The sequence below is a fragment of the Chaetomium strumarium genome (genome assembly GCF_033439665.1).
Source record: "Chaetomium strumarium strain CBS 333.67 chromosome Unknown B0T15scaffold_1, whole genome shotgun sequence".
Lineage (NCBI taxonomy): Eukaryota > Fungi > Ascomycota > Sordariomycetes > Sordariales > Chaetomiaceae > Chaetomium > Chaetomium strumarium.
In genome coordinates, this window is record NW_026944429.1 from 1308669 (window position 1) to 1323548 (window position 14880).

The following is a 14880-nucleotide window of genomic DNA, read 5'->3' on the forward strand; positions in this document are numbered from 1 at the left end:
GACTTGAATCTTGCCTGGTTCTGGATCACGAACTTTCGATCCTCGACAATAGACGAGTGAGAAGAGAACCACTGCTTCAGCTCTACAGCGGCAGTGTGCTGTTTGTCGGTCACGGCGTTGCCGTCTTAAACCCAGCGCAGGGGCCTGTTGGAGCACTCTGGGCGTGACCACGACACACACGGTCCATGTGATGTGTCAAAGCCTTGGATGCCCGAGTCTAGATTTTGATCCTTGCTTTCAGTGTCTGGATGAGAATTCTGGGCTGCGAGCCTGCGACCATCTTAGCAAGCCAACAAAGTAGCGTAACATTGATATACACTTGATACACTACGATCAAGTAGGGCCATTGTTTAGCCCTCATAAACTCTGGCCATGTTGTCGAGACTTGAGACAACATGGCTGGAATCGCTGACTGATCGGACCAATCTCGTAGGTTGACGCCAGCAGGTTGACGTCTCAGTGTCGGCCAGCACACAGCCCACTTTGCCGAGCAGAATGTCTTGGCGTAACCAATCAATCCCCGTCTAGGGACCCACCTCCACATCATGGGGGTGCGATTAAAGATTCTGTGACGTCTGTTTGGACTTGAGATTTCTGGGCTCGATTCCAGAAGAGTTCATCGCACTCTGATGATGCTGAAACACCATGTTGTACTGTTGTTTGTCTTTACCGCTAAGTAGTGAGATGAACAGCTGATATGTTAGTGTTCAATTCCACAATTGTCAGACTGAAGCCTGCATCCTTTTGCAATCAGACTGGGATAGATAGACTACGTATTCTGGGCCCGGGCGCAGCCACGATGGCAGGTGTGCACTGTGCTGAGAAGACTGCGGGGCCGCTAACCTAACGTTAAATTCCACGGCCCATGGCGCGATGAAGATTCCCTTTTCTTCCCGCTTTTCGCCCTGTCTTGCGCCCATCACTTTCCCCACAACTCGTCCGCCCGGATCTGCGAGAACGGCATCACAACTTTGACATAGCGGAAGCCTCGTCGCGAATCGGCAGATCAAGTCCGACTTTACGTTCCGGTTTGTCCGGGTATCCGCGCCGGTGTTTGTCAGTACTTTCTCTTGCCCTGCCCTTTAACCCACGCACCGCCACTGCGACCATATACCGATACGAGAAACAGTTCCCGTCCTCTTTCATCTCCGTTTCAACTCGACGTCTGACGACATGCGCTTTCGGCAGAGTGTGGCAAGGCACTTTGGGGATAGTGTAAGGCCCCACATATCTCTGCTACAATGAGCGTTCCTCGTTTGGCGGCCTGGACGCACCTCTGCAAGTACGGAGGATACATGCTGCTATGATCTGTATGAGGGGATCAAGAGATCCAGGAAATAGCACGGCTGCCGCGCATAGAAGGGGCGATCGGAGGCGGCATACATCATATGGCCATAGGTTTTGGAAGACCTTTGCTACAACACACTTGTCGCGATCTGCGCGTCGGTTGAAACTCTGGACTGACGAGTTGACAGCTTGGAATGTCGGCATCAAAGCCGTATCTCTCATGTGAGTCCGAGGCCAGGACATTACGCGCTGTTTTCAGACTGCTAACGTTTTTGCGCAGATTACGATGTACGCTGTATGTGGGCATCTGCTCCCTAGACGGGTCGGTTCTTTGCCGTTCGCTAATATATACTCCTAGTGTGGACCGAGGACATCAAGGCCCTCAAGAATGACTGGCTTACAGATGGGGTATGGTTAAACTCGATCGTTTCAAGTCCTCTCTTATAGGCTCGGTCAACTAATGGGACGTACAGAGCATTGCCTTCTGGGAAGAATGGCTTGAGCGAGAGATCTTGCCTAAGTACCCGCAAGCCCGGATCGTTCTTCTCCGCCCAGTCATTTCGCACCTCTTGTTGCAGACCACCGATCTCAAGGGGGACGCCGCCGCATTGCCCGACTTTCGGAAGGTGACACACATCTTCCTGCCAATTAGTGACAGCCGGGACCGGTGGAATGCCGACAGTGGCTCCCACTGGTCTCTCCTCCTGGTGTCCGTCATCGACCGGGTTGCCTTCCACTATGACTCCCTGGGCGGCTCTAACTACGGGGCGGCCAAGAGGGGTGTGGATCGGCTGAGCTGGGTGCTCGGGGTCCCTCTCAAGTTCCACCAGCTGGATGACTGCCCCCAGCAGGAGAACAGCAAGGACTGCGGCGTCTTTGTGTGCATCCTGATGCGGCACCTGCTGATTAAGCGCCTCCTCAATGCCAATTCGAGCGAGAAGGTGTCCATGTCGATGGCCGGAAAGATGATCGACACCCACGGCGGCAGGAAAGAGATGCTCAAGATCGTCGAGTCCCTGCGGAAGGAAGGGGAACGGCGACGAAGCGCTAGCCCATTTGCGAGGTCATCGGACGAACCCCCGCGCATCGACTAGTCCCTTTTGCCACCTCGTCTTGTGGGTGACGAGCACTGCGTATGCGATCGGAACGGCGTTTGCGGGTTTGTTTCAGGATGTCGGCAAGAGTTTCTGACTGATATGACGAGACGTACGAGTGTTCAGCGCTCAGCATGACGTGCATGATTCTCGAGGAGTACGGGGCGTCGGGTAGGCGCTGGGTCTGGCTGTTTTGGTTAAGCTGACCGGAGTTTGGTTCTAAAGGGGTTGGGTATAACTACAACCGCTATTTAAGCTAATATGGGACGAAGAAGAAAAGAAGAGTGGGCAAAGGGTTGCGGACAGCCGTTATAGAAGTGGCACCAGTCCAGTTCAATTTGATACCCCGACAAGACGTTCCGGCCAGAACCTTATGAAGGGATACCTGATGTTTCAGATATAAAGGCACTTTGGTGTTGGAAAGCCCCTGATATTCAAGTCTTGCCTAAGAAAGCAGGGTTCTGCTCCATCGTCGCCGCGATAAACCCTCTCAACGCCGCCCACCTGCTCGATGTAGTTGACGGCTGGGGTGTTGCCTGCCCCTGTTCTGCTGCCTCCTTCCCCCTTTTCTCCCCTCGCTCATCAACATCTGTGTCCATCGTCTCCTTCCCTGCCCCAGTACCAGCACCACCGCTCGTTGTTGCTCCTGCAGAAGAAGCAGAAGAGACAGTCGCAATATTCGCCAGCTGCGCCAGACTCCACCCAAACCGCTCCATCTCCCCCTTCACGATCCTCTCCTTCCTCTTCAGCGCCCCGGGCCGCGTCTTCAAGCTCTTGTGCCGCACCTTCCCTTGCCGCGCCTGCTCTTCGTCCATCATCCCGCCAGCCGCCTGTTGCTCGTCCATCGCCTGCTTGATGTCGTCCAGCGCGTCGCCCAGCGACTCGAGGGTTGTGATGAGCTTCTTGTTTGGCCGCCTGCGCTTCTTGTTGGTACTGGCTGATGTGGAGGAGGAGGCTTTGGCGATGCGGGACACGAAGGCCGAGTGCTTGATCAGTCGCTTGTCGCGCTTCGAGTTGATGAAGCTGTCCGACACCACATTGTCCTCGCGGTGCAGCTTGCGCGGAAGCAGGGGGTCGGCCAGGCGCATGCGCGCTTTCTCTCGCGCTGTCAATCGTTTGTGGCCTGTGGGTTGGGGCGCGGTTGGGGCCTGTGAAAAGGCGTTAGTGCCGGTGAGGGGTGGGGAGAGGATACTGTGGATGTACGTACCATGGTGGTTGGCTTGACTCTTAATACTTGGTAGCTGTTAAAATGCTAGGCAACTGAGAATGGGATGTTGAATATGGAAGAGGCGTTGGCAATGGCCTAGACTTTGCTGTCCGTGCTCGTGATGGGTGCGCCGTCGTGGACTTGCAACGTCCAACTTTTTAGTGGGGCTGATTGCTCGCGCCGCTTCACCGCCTTGAAGGCCCCCTCGGCCCCACAAGCTGCCCCTGACCCATGATATGAGATCTCTGCCAAGACAAGCCAGGATCCCAATCTATGGTGGGGGAGGGGCATGACGCATTCATCTCAGTCCTGCCACCCCTCCATCACGACTCGCGGAACAGCACTCACCTAAGGAGTGGGATTCGAATGCTCAATCTATCCATGGATGTGTAGCGGCTTAAAGCTCTGACACCGCATGGCAATCGAAAGGCTACCGAAACCCCACCTCAATCGGAATCACGAACAACGTTGATGGAGTGGAGTGTTGGCGAGTTGGTTGTATGGTGTGTGCTTGTGGTTATGAACGATGGATAAAGGTAGTCGGGAACACGACGACAGCACTGGCGCCGCCAATGCCACGAGCCGCGCGCCAAATGGGGTCAGCCGACGACTCACAGACGACGAGTTTGAGAGATACTCCCGTCAGATGATCGTCCCTGGGATGGGAAAGGAAGGTGAGTGTTATGCGAGTATCTAAGGTAGGGGACCTCCCTTTCAGTTTTCGCTGACGGTCCAAGGGCAACTCCGTCTGATCAACTCCCGAGTCTTGATCATCGGTGCCGGAGGTCTTGGCTGCCCGGCAGCCCAGTACATCGCCGGCGCTGGGGTGGGCAAGATCGGAATAGTTGACGGAGACGTCGTCGAGACATCCAATTTGCACCGTCAAGTCGGCCATGCCACCTCTCGCATTGGTGTGAAGAAGGTGGATAGTCTAATCGAGCATCTGAGGGGCCTGAACGATCTGCCCACTTATGTAGCTCATCCCTTCCATCTCACCCCACATAATGCGGCGGACATCATTTCACAATATGACCTCGTCATGGACTGTACCGACAACCCAGCAACAAGATACCTTATATCAGATGTCTGTGTACTGTTATGCAAACCACTTGTATCAGCGGCATCGGTCCAGAAGTCGGGCCAGCTAATTGTGCTGAACTGCCCACCCGCACCCCAGGGATTGGTGGACGGAGAGTACGCACCTTGTTACAGGTGTTGCTTCAAGAAGCCACCACCACCCAGCGCGATGGTTTCTTGCGGCGAGGCCGGCATTATGGGCCCTGTGGTGGGCATGATGGGCGTGGCACAGGCGGGCGAAGCCATCAAGATTCTTGCTTCAGCGCTGCACGTCCCGTCCCAGAGCAACGAAAGCACGCCGGAAAGAAATCTACTACACCCGACCTTGCTGATCTACACATACGACCTGGAAAGCGCCGTGGGTCCTTATTCTTTCCGAGCGCTGAAGATGGGTGGCCGCAAGAAGAACTGCTTTGCCTGTGGCGAAAACTCGACTATGACCTTGGAGGGTATCAAAGCCGGGAACCCCAACTACGAGCAGTTCTGCAGTGCGCCGACGCCCAATCACAACCTCCCCCCGGAGGAACGCATCACTGCGGCCGCGTATCATGCGGCCAAAACGAGGGGCGAGCTTCCGGAGCACATCCTCATCGACACGAGAGAAAAGGAGCACTTCTCCTTTGGCAGCATTGAGGGCGCAGTCAATGTTCCATTTGGAAGACTGCTAATGAAGGCAGCGACTATCAAGCGGGATGGCGGTTCTCCTAGTGAGATCCTGCCTCCAGAAGCGTCCAACCCTGATACACCCATTTTCGTGGTTTGTCGGAGAGGGTTGGACTCGCAAGAGACGGTGGAGAAGCTCAAGGAGCTTGGTTTGGACCACGGTGGGAAGAGAAAGATCATGGATATCCAGGGGGGAATGAAAGCATGGAAGGAGGAGGTCGATCCTACGTTTCCGTATATCTGATACTCGGAACTTCTCCGGTCCTTGAGCAGTCGGAGGGGGGAGGGCGGGGAGTTCTGAGAGACATGGAACAGCAGCCGGAGAACTCGGCTTGAAGAGATGACATGGCTGAGCATCTACCAAGGGGAGACTGTCGTTGGTTGTTTGGGAGATCTCCTACTATGATACAACCGGGAAGCCCCTGAACTCCTAAACGGGTGAATATAACAACACACTTGAGAATCCGGGAAATCGTAGCTAGGAATCATACACACTTTGTGCCACCCTCAATAACCCCGACGCTCATCAGCACATCATTCCACATGCCATGGCTTCATACAAATGACCCTGTTCTTTTCTTGTTGAACGCCCTTTGGTCCCTCAGCCACTGCCGGTAGCCAGCTACACTCGAGATCTTCTCGCCGTAGAAGTCAGGTACTGCGATGAAACGGGTCAGTTCACAACTCTTCCATCATCGAACGTTTCTCGTTCCCTCATGGAAGGAGTACAAAGCATGAACGGGAAAACCCACCAGGATTCCGCACCGAGCTCGCGCTCGGGTCGACCCGATGCTTCTTGATCCGCGCGAAGAACTCGCTCTCCTTGACCGCCATCGGACCCTTGTACTTGCTCTTGAGCGCGTTGAACACGGCCGAGCCGAGGCTCGGCCCCACCAGCCACCCGAGCGCCGCGAAGCTCATCGTCATCAAGCCCAGCGTGATCAGCGGATCCAGCGGGATCTGGCCCACCACGCTGTCCGCCATCCCGCTACTCAGCACCAGCGCACCCCCCGACCCGCTGGCGAGCGACCCCACCACGCTGAACGCGGACTGCCACCTCCGCCGCGCCTTGCGCAGCTGGAAGAAGGTGTTCCAGTCGAGCGTGACTTGCTCGGGGTGCGCGGCGGCTTGGGCCTTGGCGGCAGCATCGGCCGCGCTGGCGTCGGCTGCAGCGTCACGCGTGGCTGGCTCGGCTGGGTGATGGTGGCGGGTGGTGGAGGCACTGCGACTCGGTGGTTGGGCGCGGTACTTGATGATGAGGGAGGAAGAGGTCGGCTGCTTGGTAGAGAGAGGTCGGGCGTGGATCGTCGTCTGCGCTTGCTTGGCGGGGTTGTTTGATAGAGAGAATGAGGAGATGGTTAGGCCCGCAGAGTAAGGGCATACAGCGCTGCGGAGGAGAGTCGGCTGGAGACTGCCGGCCGAGCGGCTAGCGCCTGCGCGGATTACTGTCGTTGCGCTTGAGGCGAGCATCTCGAATGGCTTCCCCGGTTATGGAAGTTCGAAAGTGTGCGGGCCGCTTTGATTGACTATCCGGGCTGATTGAAGGAGTCGAGTCCTCGGACTAATGGGAGCGGACAAAACGTCCAATTGGAAAGTTATTGTGCGGCAGCTGTGACGAGATAATTCAACTGCTCTTTCCCGGCGTGGCTATCGTTGCAGTTTGGCGCGAGACGTTGGAATCTGGATTCTAGAATGCTTGCAAAGCTGTGGTGGAGACGACCTAAACGCTCCGATTTTTGGAGCCTCATACGGAAGCCGGTAGCGGAGTTTGCTCAGAAGCCCAAAAGTGGTCTGTGCACCACTGCGTCCACACCTTCCGTGTTTGCATTGAATACTCGGTACGTGCAATGTGCAGTAGGCTAGCCATAATTGGCTTAGTGTCCTGGCCCAACCTCCTCGGGATTTGCATATCTTCCATAGCGCCATAGCTATTGCCATCTTCTTCTTTCTTCTTCAATACAAGTGTGACGAAACTAGGCAGTCCTGTCTTTGAAAGGGTTTGCCCGTCGAAGTAGTCTGGTCGGGCTGTAGGTCTCGGTAAAGCTAAAGGGTTCACAACACTACAAGTCGCAATGTCTGCACAGTAGTGAAGGATACTGATTGTTATTGCTCACGGAGGAAGCTAGCTATCTGAAATGAGTGATAGAATGGTAGAACTAATATACAGCTTCCTCCCCATGGCATCCTCGTACCTAGATCTCTGGAACATTTGGAACAATTGTTGTTCTCGTTGTTCCATCTGGAACAATGTTCCTTGGCGTTGTTCCTTGGGAACAATTGTTCTTGGCATTGTTCCCAATCTCCCCAATCCTCATTGGTCATTCCTGGCTTGTAATGATTGGATGCGGGCTCACCTGCTGGCCATGCAGGTCGGCCCCCACCGGTCTCTAGAGGTTAATTCATGACAGTTAGCCGTTACACTATAGAAAAGAAGGGGAGTAACTAATAGGCCGACGCTATACTAGAACCGTTATACAAACGACCGTGATGGATATGTTCGCTATAATGGGAAGAACCCTATACGACGAGGCAAGCAAAGTTATACTTGAAACACTAGGAGCAAGGCATAGAGTCACGGATTAAGCCAACAGGACAGCTGCAGGTGGGACAACCCGGCGGGTGGCGCAGGACGCACCCGAACCAATCATTTAGGACCAATGAGAAGGAGCTCTAGGGAGCTCTAGAGAGCGGACGAGAGCTCAGAAAACTAAGCCAATCAGCACGAAGGAATGGAAGCTCTCGATGGAGTCAACAGAGCATCAAGCTCTAAGAAGCTCTGTAGAGCACATGAGAGCACCCAAGGATAGACAGTATATAGTCACTCGTTCTGGAGGACTCTGGGAGTTCTCCAGTGAGCAATTTCAAGTAGTAGCCTTCACCTACTGTGCAGACATTGCGACTTGCATTGTTGTGAACCCTTTGGCTTCACCAAGATGTGACGAAACCACAGGCAGTCCTGCCTCTGAAAGGGTTCGCCGGTCGAAGGTATCTGCTGGTCGGACTGTAGGTCTCGGTGAAGCCAAAAGGTTCACAACAATGCAAGCCGCAATGTCTGCACAGTAGGTGAAGGCTACTGCTTGAATTGCTCACTGGAGAAACTCCCCGAGTCCTCCAGAACGAATGACTATATACTAGTTACATTGTATGCTCAAAGTGCTCATAGTCTCAGCTTTGAGCATTGTGATCACCTTGCTGCTCATAGTGATCAAAGTGATTGGACTGATCACTTTGATCATCCTGCTCAATCCCTTGGCGTGGCCCCACTGAGCATCTCGCATAGCCATTCATCATTGGTCTCATATTCTCCTGTAATGACTGGTCCGGGGCGTCCCGCGCCCCTGCGCCTTTCCTGGGTGGGGCCCCTGTTAGTTTAATTCGTGATACTAACCCCGTATTATAAGGGCCGTCGTTCAAGGCCAGGGTCAAGCCTCTGGTGGTAAACTGACTGCATTGCAAGAATATTGAACTTGTAAGAGGAAAGAAATCCTCGAAACTGCAAGGTAGGCTATAAATATAGGATGTAAGTAGGTTTAAGCTTACATGTATGATATAATAGAACATGTATAATGAATCATCACTTGGTATGATGAATCATTATGTATGTAAATGATGTCATCATTATGGGTTAGTGTATTCCACTGTTACAAATATATTAAACAATAATCAATTCTTCTAAATTAGTTAACTTCTGTAAATTAGCTAGAATATCACATTATAATTATATGTTATACCTATAATAGCTTAGCTTAGTATAATGAACCGTATAGATCTTAGCTATAGCTCTTAGACTTAAAGTGGAGTCTTTCTTAGCGGCTTAGACAGTTAAGATTATTTAGCATTTAACGTCTTTTAGATGTATATTAGGTTATAAAGAAAATATATATGAGGAGAAGGTATTATATAGGCATGGTAGAGTAGAGCATTTGCTTGCCTAGAGTATTCGCTTATCAATTATATTATATATATATATATTCTCCTACTCTGCTATGCCTAGCTATTTACAAGGCGCGCCGGACCCTCTACTGCTATGTACAAAGGAAAAACCGTACCGTTTAGGCCGCGTGAAAACCTTCATCAAAAATAATAGGAAAGACATGGTTCCAGTGATACACGCTGCTGCAAGTAAAGAAAAAGGCCTTGGGAAGGCCTTGAGCTAACGGCTAGTAGGGTGCTAGCCCAGCTAAGCCGTGGCCACGGGTGTGGTTAGCCGAGCTCCCTGGCTTCCAGTTCCTGATCTAGGTTCTGAGCGAGCCTGTATTCCCCTAGCCGGCCCGAGTTCATCAGCCAACCCAGTACCTTCTTCAGAAGTCTTCGGTTCTGGTAGCCTAGGCCCTGTAAAATAAAGCTAAGGTCCCAGTGGGTGCGTATTAGTTGCCTAGGCCAGATTCTTGGTATAGGTAGTATAGAGCACCAAACCACTAGGTGCTCCACTGTCTCTCGGCCTTCCCCGCATTCGCAATAGGGGGTAGGCTGGTTACGGGCCTTTTGTTTAAAAAGAAAGTCCCGTAGGCCTATAGCCTCCGTATGTATTATATATATTATATTAAACTATAACTAATTATAATAAATATAACTATATTTTAATATTAATATTTAATTATATTCCTTATTTTTCTTATTATATTCAATTTATGCTTTATTTTCTCTTCATCTGTCCTAAATATCTTTATATTCTTAAAGTCTTCTAATTCTCATCTTATTATTATTTCCTAAGCTAAGGGGGCCCCACCGCGGCTTTTAATCTCAACTAACCACCACCTTAACAATGGCCAGCAATTAACTGCATCGCCATAAGGCGTGCGAGACTGCGTTGTTCTCTCGATCTGGATCCCATGGCATGGTAGTCTTCGTCCTCTTTTTTTCGGGCCTATTTCGTTCCCTTTTATGGCTCTTTGACGCGCGGCGCATATCGTGAGGCGCGTCGCGTGCTTGGCTCGTCGACTGCGAGCAACCCAATTGTACCCCACACGACAGCATGGCGGACAACACCAGTTTCCCGTGCCCAATACGTCGCAGGACGACCATCGCAATACCGCTGCCGTCGATTCGGAAGTATGTTCCCGGTTCTGGGCCACCTCCGCCTCGAGTGTCGCTGGCGCCTCCGCGCGATACGACGGGCTACATCATCAACCAATTCGTACTGCCGACCGATAACGATACGACGCCAACCTCCCGACGGCTGATCTACTACCACGTCGGTTTCACCGACTTTCCGGCCGTCAAGATTTTGCTACCGTGCAACGAAGTGCTCGACTATGTCTCCCCACGCGAGCTGGAGGATTGGGAGTACAAGAATCTGGAGAGCAAAGAGGAGGAGCGTGCCCGGCGTTTGGCTGAAAAACGACGCGTCGTTGTCGCCGCGAAGAAGCCCGGCCAGAAACCCAAGGTCCCTATGCAGGATGTTGGCCTACCGGCTCTGAGTTCGGCGGATGAAGCGTTCCTGCTCGCCCAGGAGGTCGCTGGCCCGTCTTTGTCCACGCCACAGAAGAGGAAACAGGGCGATGTGTTGCATGAGGATGCAGGGGATACCAGCAACATAGAGTCGGACGATGACGCCATACGCCGGCAACTCCAAGGCGCGAATGAACTAGGATCTGAGGACGACTTAGGAGCCGACGTGGATTCTGTTGATCAGCTTGCTCTTCAAGACACCACTTCCACGACAGACACCCCCTCCAGAGGCGGCAGCGCCGTGCCCCCCATGCCGGTTTCCATTCCTGCTCAAACAGCGGCAACTCCCATAGGACCAGCCTTTCCGAGCTCCGCTCCTGTAGCCCTTAGCGCCTCTCAAACCGACATGCCCACAGCTGGGAGAATCCATCCCGCCTGGGCACATGTCTTCGGTCAGCAGAACAGATCTGAGAAGCTTTTGACGCTGCATGGTCAAGCTGGAAGTGGCCAAGCGGAACGGAACGGAACATCCGGGACGGTTCCGGCAAAGCCACAGGCTCGCCAGCCTTCATCAACACACACTTCGAAATCCGCGAGCTGGGCCGGGAGTGCCTCCAAATCTTCACTCCCTCGCATCCCGAATCCTAGGCAAAGAGAAAGCTCGGCTATGGCATCGGACTCCTCCATGACCAAGCGAAAGGCCAGCTCACCGAACGTGCACGCAACAGAGGGGAAGCGTCACAAGCCGAAGAAACAGAAGATGGCCCAAGAAGATGAAGAACCACCTGCGAACGAATGGGAGGTCAAGGATCTACTAGACGACCAATGGGTCACGGAGAACGGCACGAAGGTACACAAGTACCTTGTTCTGTGGGAGGGAGACTGGCCGCCAGATCAAAATCCTACGTGGGAGCCCGCCGAGAACGTCCAGGACCCGGGCCTGATCAAGCGCTACCTGAAGAAGAAAAAGGCCGGCCTGTTGAAGCCCTGCAAAAAGGCCCAGAACTCACTACACCGGTATCTGGCGACGCCTCAATACTCCAGCGTTGCCGAAGCTTTTGAGGGCGGCATCGATGAGCAGACAGGACCGGTAGGCGGAGACATTGAAAGCGATACCGACCCGCCCAACGAGACGTTTCTCGTCACGGAACACACGGACGATCTCTCAGCAATCCCGGCAAAGATATCCCCGAGCTTCAAGACATTCGATGACAAGCTGGCGCGATACAACCAGGCCTTCCCCCGCATATGAGCGGGCGGGTACTGGTACCAACTCACGAGAGGACTCACAATCTCGGGATGACGTCGTGACACCGCAAAAGGCCCTGTCTGAGGATGGGAAGACGTGCGGCAGGGATGGACATAACTTGGGCGCGGCCATGGCGGGTCGCTTGACACGATGGAGGCGAGCGGTATCCCATGTACTACGGCACATTTGGAGTGTTGACCAGCGGAGATGAAGTGGAGGGCTACGTGTCACTCAGACCACGTAGTTGAGCAGTGGAATTGACTGCCAATACATAATACTCATCACAGAAAGAAGTCTTTTTACTTGCTAGTGGACGAAAAATGAATCGGATACTGGCTGAGTCGCTGACCACCGTGGGGGGCTGATGCATGTGGGAGACTGACCATTCTGGAGGGCCGGACGTTACTCCGTGGTCGAGAACCAACCAAGGACCTGTCTTCCCGGCTCCTCCACAGCTCGCATGGGAAAACTTACTGTACCAGCTTCCGCCCTGACCCCCACGAAGGCGGGTAAGGGCCCTAGAAGATGGGACGCACTCACTGAGAGATCGCGCCACAACCACAACGGGGCTATTCACCGAAAACATGGGACCGCCCGGAGCCTGTCGTGACTTTTCCGCCAAGGGGTGAGGTTGGGATGTTTCCGACACGAGGGCTTTCCCACGTAACAACGCCACGGTAGCTAGCCACCCATACGTACACAAGGGTGGAGAGGGCCGCGGAGACAGCCCGGTTACCCGGCTCCCTACCTACTACCTGCCTTACTTTATTGGTAGCTGCAGGTATGTGCCACGGCCCACGGGATACTCCGCCGCCCCCGGGAAAGCTTGATCACGCCCCAGCAGCGTGGGGGACGCGCGCGCGGTCGTAGGGCTACAACGTAGTGCTGAGTTGAGTTGAGCTCTGACGCTTGGACGTCCGGTCCAGTCAGATTGACGTGGCCTTGCCGCTGTAGTTAGTGGTCTGGTGCTTTGATTATTTTGCTTCTTTTGGCTCTGGACCTTTTGTGGTTGTGTGACTCGGCTTGGGCAGATTGGGTTCTCGAGCCTTGAGTCCATCCTGGAAGAGCCAGTCCTTAGAAGTTAGGCGACGTTAACTGCCTCCTCAATTGCGAAAGGAGGATACGGAAAAGACTTGATATAGGATTACGCGGCAATTCGAAGCAATATCCAACGTTCGGAACTGAGCGAGCACGGCAGCTAGCTAGGTGTCATTGAATGATACTGTATTGAAATATGAAACGCCCTGGAGGAGTGGTGTATTCCCTTGGATCATCAGTGCTTTGCTGAGGTATGAAACATTACAAGTCATACCTGATCCATTCCGCGACACAGCCTGCTTGCGCTCTAAGGGTTTCTAAGAATACAACGACCTGCAGAGAAACCGTCTAATTGACGAGGTTGAGCTCCCCATCCGTAGCCATCACCAGCACATGTGTGCCGGCTCCCTCTATGTCCCAACCCTCAATAGACCTCATACAAAGAGTCACCAACTCCAGACGATCTATGACACAATGCAATCAACGCACTTCACCTATCACAGTCCTGCTTCCGCCTCCAGCCTCCTCTCCATCTCCAACGCTCCCGCCATCCCTTCCCTAATCTCCCTGACGGCCTGCCCATCCTCCTCTAGCCTCGTGAAGGGCAACCTGGGCACCGCACACGACTCCTCCGCCGGGCCATGGAAGATGGGCATAGCCGCCTTGACGCCCACAAAGCCATACCGGATAGCCAACCAGTCCGCCCTGGCGACCTTGTGCTGCAGCTCCCTCGCCTCCCGGATCCGCCCTTCCTCAAACAGCTCCCCAATCCTCACGCACGCCCTCGGCGCCAGGTTCGCAAACCCACTGATGGTCCCGTGCGCGCCCACCACCAAACCCTGGAGGATGAAATCGGCACTCCCGCCAGCGACGAAGAAATCGTCCCTACTCCCGCCCCTGACACGCGGCGCGCCCGCCACCAGCCTCGCCAGCTTACCCGTGTTCCCGCAGGTCAGCTTGACGCCCACAATGCGCGGATGCCCGGCCAGCCTCAGGAGCACGTCACTGTCCAAGTCGACGCCGTTCGCCGCGGCGGGGAAGTTGTACACCACCACGGGCAGCGCACCGCGGTCCGCCACGGCATAAAAGTACCGCACCAGCCCTTCCACATCCAGCAGCCTTCCGTAATACCCCGGCGGCAGCACTAGCGCGTGCGTGGCGCCGGCGTCCCTGGCCTCGCGGCACAGCGCGAGCGTCTCGCGCACCGAGGCCGCCGAACAGCCCGCGATGAGCGGCACGCGCGTGTGCAGGGCGTCCGTCTCGTGCCTAACCGTGTCGGCGACCGCCTCGATGGCCGCGCGCCGCTCGCGCCGCGAGAGGTGCACGGCTTCGCCGTTGGAGCCGTGCACGACCAGGCCGGCTACACCCGCGGCGAGGAGACGCGCGGTGTGCCGCTGTGTGGCGGGGATGTCGAGCGTGTTGTCTTTCTCTTTTTCTTCTGAGGAGGAGGAAGAGGGGGAAGTAGTGGAAGTGAAGAAGGCCGGCATGGGCACGTAGACGCCTTTGGGGAGAGGGAAGGCTGGTGATTGCTGGGTTGGTTGTTCATGCTGGGTCTCGTTGGAGCCGCAGGGGGGTGTGACTGGCATGGTGGCGGCGGTAGGTGATGATGGTTCCATTCTTGCCGTTGGTGTCTCTTTTGTCTTGAATATGGAGAAGGATGGAAGTTTGAGAAGGTCAAGAAACCGTCTTGGACTGATTTTATATTTTGTCGGTCCGGGGCAATGGGCTATGACCTGGCACGAAGTATGGAGATGGTCAGATATCCAGAACGAGATGCCCTGTGAGACCGGTCTGGGAAAAAGCAACTTGAAGCGACACGACCCGGGGGGCCGAGATAAGCGGCTTGTAGGAGAAGACGGGAAAGGACGAATGAG

General features: G+C 54.2%; 6 protein-coding genes across 6 annotated transcripts; 3 read left to right on the forward strand and 3 right to left on the reverse strand.

Annotated features, from left to right (window-relative positions):
- Window positions 1-1306: 1306 nt before the first annotated feature.
- Window positions 1307-2598, forward strand: B0T15DRAFT_13101 (uncharacterized protein). The gene is made up of 4 exons (XM_062861747.1): window positions 1307-1509; window positions 1568-1582; window positions 1646-1695; window positions 1761-2598. The coding sequence occupies exons 1-4, from the start codon at window positions 1482-1484 to the stop codon at window positions 2379-2381; spliced, it is 714 nt and encodes a 237-aa protein (XP_062725511.1). The 5' UTR covers window positions 1307-1481; the 3' UTR covers window positions 2382-2598.
- Window positions 2497-3814, reverse strand: B0T15DRAFT_13182 (ribosome biogenesis protein SLX9-domain-containing protein). Its single transcript, XM_062861752.1, has 2 exons — window positions 3589-3814; window positions 2497-3529 (listed from the first exon to the last, which is right to left on the reverse strand). Exons 1-2 carry the CDS (start codon window positions 3589-3591, stop codon window positions 2816-2818), a joined length of 717 nt encoding a protein of 238 aa, XP_062725512.1. The 5' UTR covers window positions 3592-3814; the 3' UTR covers window positions 2497-2815.
- A 183-nt stretch (window positions 3815-3997) lies between these two features.
- On the forward strand, window positions 3998-5807 carry B0T15DRAFT_13096 (uncharacterized protein). The gene is made up of 2 exons (XM_062861746.1): window positions 3998-4262; window positions 4326-5807. Exons 1-2 carry the CDS (start codon window positions 4115-4117, stop codon window positions 5570-5572), a joined length of 1395 nt encoding a protein of 464 aa, XP_062725513.1. The 5' UTR covers window positions 3998-4114; the 3' UTR covers window positions 5573-5807.
- Window positions 5808-5882: 75 nt separating this feature from the next.
- Window positions 5883-6798, reverse strand: B0T15DRAFT_388685 (mitochondrial import protein Pam17-domain-containing protein; the record flags this gene model as incomplete). Its single annotated transcript, XM_062864454.1, has 2 exons — window positions 5883-5986; window positions 6081-6798. 2 exons carry the CDS (start codon window positions 6796-6798, stop codon window positions 5883-5885), a joined length of 822 nt encoding a protein of 273 aa, XP_062725514.1.
- Window positions 6799-10050: 3252 nt separating this feature from the next.
- On the forward strand, window positions 10051-12080 carry B0T15DRAFT_13197 (uncharacterized protein). Its single transcript, XM_062861755.1, has one exon. The coding sequence runs from the start codon at window positions 10304-10306 to the stop codon at window positions 11969-11971; it is 1668 nt and encodes a 555-aa protein (XP_062725515.1). The 5' UTR covers window positions 10051-10303; the 3' UTR covers window positions 11972-12080.
- A 1423-nt stretch (window positions 12081-13503) lies between these two features.
- On the reverse strand, window positions 13504-14622 carry B0T15DRAFT_389454 (uncharacterized protein; the record flags this gene model as incomplete). The annotated part of the gene is made up of 1 exon (XM_062864491.1): window positions 13504-14622. The coding sequence occupies one exon, from the start codon at window positions 14620-14622 to the stop codon at window positions 13504-13506; it is 1119 nt and encodes a 372-aa protein (XP_062725516.1).
- Between the last annotated feature and the right edge of the window lie 258 nt (window positions 14623-14880).

Excerpts from the sequence above, each read along its gene's own strand:
- B0T15DRAFT_13197 (XM_062861755.1), top strand. The coding sequence starts at position 10,304 with ATGGCGGACAACACCAGTTTCCCGTGCCCAATACGTCGCAGGACGACC.
- B0T15DRAFT_13096 (XM_062861746.1), top strand. The coding sequence starts at position 4,115 with ATGGATAAAGGTAGTCGGGAACACGACGACAGCACTGGCGCCGCCAAT. Across the intron at positions 4,263-4,325 it reads CCCTGGGATGGGAAAGGAAG|GGCAACTCCGTCTGATCAAC; the intron begins GTGAGTGTTATG and ends TGACGGTCCAAG.
- B0T15DRAFT_13101 (XM_062861747.1), top strand. The coding sequence starts at position 1,482 with ATGTCGGCATCAAAGCCGTATCTCTCAT. Across the intron at positions 1,696-1,760 it reads ATGACTGGCTTACAGATGGG|AGCATTGCCTTCTGGGAAGA; the intron begins GTATGGTTAAAC and ends TGGGACGTACAG.